The sequence below is a fragment of the Psammomys obesus genome, unplaced genomic scaffold (genome assembly GCF_907164565.1).
Source record: "Psammomys obesus unplaced genomic scaffold, mPsaObe1.curated_primary_1811, whole genome shotgun sequence".
Classification (NCBI taxonomy): domain Eukaryota; kingdom Metazoa; phylum Chordata; class Mammalia; order Rodentia; family Muridae; genus Psammomys; species Psammomys obesus.
In genome coordinates this window covers 516,942-521,243 of record NW_026594240.1, presented here as the reverse complement: position 1 = coordinate 521,243, position 4,302 = coordinate 516,942, and the positions used below count along the sequence as shown (strand labels likewise).

At 52.4% G+C, this 4,302-nt stretch overlaps 1 protein-coding gene across 1 annotated transcript; it reads right to left on the bottom strand.

Annotated features, from left to right (window-relative positions):
• Positions 1 to 725: 725 nt before the first annotated feature.
• LOC129684993 (sperm mitochondrial-associated cysteine-rich protein) lies at positions 726 to 4,302 on the bottom strand. The gene is made up of 3 exons (XM_055618299.1): positions 3,593 to 4,302; positions 3,132 to 3,276; positions 726 to 2,356 (listed from the first exon to the last, which is right to left on the bottom strand). The coding sequence occupies exon 1, from the start codon at positions 4,300 to 4,302 to the stop codon at positions 3,790 to 3,792; it is 513 nt and encodes a 170-aa protein (XP_055474274.1). The 3' UTR covers positions 726 to 2,356; positions 3,132 to 3,276; positions 3,593 to 3,789.

Here is a 4,302-nt window from a genome sequence, read left to right as displayed (position 1 = left end):
GGCAATTTCCAATGAGTCAGTTCTGTCCTTCAACCGTGGCCACGGCTACATGAAAGAACAGGTCTGGAAACACCGTCCTCCACCCTCTCACTCCCCCAAGAAAAGATTTATTAGCCAGGCATGGTGGTGCACACCTTTATTCCCAGGATGTGGGAGTCAGAAGTAGGTGGATCTCTGTGAGTTCAAGGCCAGGCTGGTCTATAGAGTGAGTTCCAGGACAGCCAGAGCAACACAGGGAAATCCTGCCTGAAAAAAAATGTACTTATTTTGATGTCATAGGTTTGAGTGTTTGCCTGCGTGGATGTTTATATAGCCACTGTGTGCATACAGTTTCCTCAGGGACATCAGAACTTCTGGAATCTGGGATCCAGAAGGTTGTAAACTGCCATGTGGCTGCAGAAAGCAAATGTGGGTCCTGGGAGCAGTGTGCACCCTAACCATTGTGCAATCTCGCCAGCCCTGGGATTGTATTGGATTATTGTAGGTTCTGTTCAAAAAAATGTGTACTCTAAAGGTCACTGTGACCCCTTGCACCCTGAGGTACAACTGCAGGAGATCTCACTGGGAGGTTTGCTGGCAGGTGGCTAGAGGGGCTAGTGTGGCCTTTGTATCTCCAGGACCTAGGACCTGGGTGTGAGGAGCCAGGAGGAAGTCCTAGCTTTCAGGGAAGGCTGCTCAGAGAGTCACTAGAAACCAAACTTAGAAGTTTCTTTTAGAACTTTTATTATTAAACTGTTCAAACATGGGGCTGGAGAGATGGCTCAGCAGTTAAGGGCACCGGCTGCTCTTCCAGAGGGCTCAGATTCAAATCCCAGCACCCACATGGCAGTTCACAGCTGTCTGTAGTGCCAAGATCTGACACTCTCACACAGACATACTTGTAGGCAAACAGCAATGTACATAAAATAAAAGTAAATTAAAAGATGTTCAAACATACTCAAATGTAGAACACATAATTCCATGGTCCTACACACATTTAACCCAGCAATCATGGAGTCTGTCACTGCTGCTTCCTCTGCCTTCTCCACTGGAATACTTCAGATTAAGTAGAATGTTTTACTCCATGCTCTGTCTGCAGCCTCGGGACACAACCTGAGCCATGTTGACAGCCAACAGAATTAGCACTGACTCCTTGTTATCCTAAAGACTCAGTCCAGAGCCAGGAGGATGGCTCCCGGCTGAGGGCCTGCCCCCAATCCTGACATCCCAAGCTTTGTCCGGACACCCGCTGTGGAAGCAGAGAATAGGCTCGAAAAACAGCCTCTGACTTCCACATGCGCGGTATGCACATACACACGCGCAAATGCACGCGCGCATGCGCGCGCACACACACACACACACACACACACACACCCAGGTAAACGTTAAGTACATTTTAGAACAAGCACTTGCTGGGAATGGCAACACACAGTCTTAGCACTGGAGAGGCAAAGGCAGGTGGATCACTGAGTTCAGACCAGCTAGAGCTACACAGTGAGTTCCAGACCACCAGGGCTGTGTGAGCAGATCCTGTCGCACAAGGAAGAACTACAACCCAGCCTACAGTTAAATTTCCTCAACCTCTAAAATAACATTTTATAGTTGGCATGCCCAGATCTGGAACAAAAAGAGACCCACGTGTTCACGTGGTCGTCCACACCCACAGCCTCAGGCCCAGGCACGCAGCTCTGGGCTGTTTCGAAGTGTTCTCAGCTGTAGCTGTGCTTGAGTCCCCTGTCCTTCCCCGACAGCCTTGGTTGGACCTATCCAGGTAACTGGGTCACTTTCTCTTTAAAATCGCCCACACTTCGCCGGAGTCCGCTTACTTCCTCCTTGTGTCATTTAATATGTTTCCCATGTCCTGGATTTCTCATTAAATAAGGGGCCGAGGAGTGAGTTAGTTCAGTAGGTAAAGCACTTGCTTGACACACAAACTTGATGTGAATTTAATCCTCAAAAGCCCTGTGAAAATTGTGGGCGTGGTAGCAAGAGTGTAATTTCGGAGCCAGAGATACAGAGACAGGACCTAGTGAGAGACTGTGTTTTGAAAAACAAAATCAAGATGGACGTTGCTTTAAGGAACAAACCCAAGGTTAGCCTGCGGCCTCCAGGAGCACCTGCCCGCTCACACAGGGTATGCACACCCACGAACACGCGTGCGCACGAAAGACAGCACTGGGGTTTGAGTTAGTCATGTTGAGCGTTCTGTTTGCTTCTTGTCCAGGATCTCTTCCAGGTAGTGCTGAGTGGGTCGGACGGCATCACGACAGCAGGAAACCCCCTGGTGCTGTCACGTTTAGTGATGCTGAGCTTCATCAGTGGACTCAGACAATGACATCACTATTCTCCCGAGTCAGCTAGGCACAGGGGCACACACCTTTAAAAAAAAAAAAAAAACAGCCCTGTGGAGGCTGAGCAGGATAAGACAGAGCTCTTGAGGCCAACCTGAGCTAGAGGAAGAGCCTGTCAAAAAACAAAACTAAATAAACTAAAAACAAAAATGAATGAATGAAACAAAGAGAAGAAACCCAGGGGCTGGAGAGACGGCTCAGAGGTTAAGAGCACTGTTTGCTCTCTCAAAGGTCCTGAGTTCAATTCCCAGCAACCACATGGTGGCTCACAACCATCTATAATGAGGTCTGGTGCCCTCTTCTGGCGTGCAGTGTGCATGCAGGCAGAACACTCAAACAGTAAAAAATAAAAAAATAACACACAATGTAAATAAAAATTAAGAAAAAAGAGGAGGAGGAATTGGAAGATGAAGTAAATTTAAAAACCAAGGGAGAGGCCCATGCTTCTAATCCCAACCCTCGGGAAGTGGAGGCAGGAAGAATAGGAGTGTAAGCCTAACCTTGGCTATACAGTGAATTCATAAGACTATATAAACTCTGTTGCAGGTTGGCGATTTAGTTGAGTGGTAGAGTTCTTGCCCAGTAAGCACAAGGCTCTGGGTTCAGTCCTCAGCTCCAGAAAAAATAGATATAGATATACACACACACACACACACACACACACACACACACACACACACACGCACACATATAAAGCAACAGAAACCAAAAAGGCACCTCGCTTCGTGGCTTTTGAATCCTCCAGGGCACTTCACTTAGTGGCTTTTGAATCTCTCCCCTCCAGTCCTCCAGGGCACTTACCCATGTGTGCCAGGACCACTGAGAGCCTGAGACAGATGAGCTTGGCTGTCTCAGACAGTGACAGGATTACTGCTGCAAGATTGAGGTCATGAGGCTAAGCGAACGCTTAGAATTTTCCAGCACAAAACATCCGGGCCGAAGGTTCCTGGATGGACACAGAAGACCAGGAAGGATGTCAAAGCTATCCCAGGGGAGGGAGATAGCAAGAGCCCCCTGCTTGGCGTCTCCCCTCCTCCAAGGGCTGTCAGGCTCCTCTGACTGGCTTAAGAGGAGCTTAGGAGGCCAGAAACTCTTGAGGCAATCAGGAGTGCGGGTGGAATCCCCAGTCAGAAATGGCTTCTGAACAAAGCCTCCCAACGTTCCTCTAGAGGAGCCTGTCACATCCTTGGGAATGCAAAGGACACAGGCTCGGGTCCCCAGTGCAGGCTGAGGGGGGAGGAAGGACCCACGGACACGCTTACCACTAAGGGCTGCAGAGAACGCTCCGGGGACACTCTCCAGAAACTGCAGAGGAGGAGGTTCTGCAGCCAGCAGGAACGCGCCCGGAGACTAATGTCCAAGGAGTGGTCCCCTGCCCCCCGCGGTCAGCGCTCCTCTGACTCCATCGCCTGTACTCACAGCCCCAGGGCCAGCTGAACCACCTGGTCGCCCTCCCGGCCTAGAGCAGCAGGCAGAGCCCTGGAGAAGCCCCCTGCCTCCTGGAGCAGAGGCTGCAGCAGCCTGTGGAGCCCCGAGGCCCGCGGGCGACGCCGCGGCCGCAGCTGTGGCCGCTGCAGCAGCCCGGGCCGCGACAGGCGCTTTGGCCCGCAGCACAGGGGCAAACGGAGCAAGGCGAGGGGTGGCCGCAGGTCAGAGGGGCGGCTGAGCAGGGCACGCAGTAGGTACGGGAACAGGCGGACTGAGGACAGGCAGGGCAAGGAGGGCAAGGAGGGCAAGGGCAGGTGCAGGGCGGGCCAGGGAGCCCTGGGCAGGAAGGGCAGGGAGCTGCGAAGGAGGGGCAAGCCGTGCAGGTGGGAGGGGGGCAGCCGGGGCAGGGGCCGGGGCAGGCGGAAGGGGGACAGGACAAGCAGGGAGAGGCGGTTGGAGGTCCATGCCCGGAGTACGGAGGGGGCTCCTGGTAGGTAGCCTTCTTCTTCCGAGGCCCCAAGCGGAGGCCCAGAGAGAAGTCCAT

What these genes read in the sequence shown, in the direction of transcription:
- LOC129684993 (XM_055618299.1), bottom strand. Translation starts at nt 4,302, where the DNA reads ATGGACTTCTCTCTGGGCCTCCGCTTGGGGCCTCGGAAGAAGAAGGCT.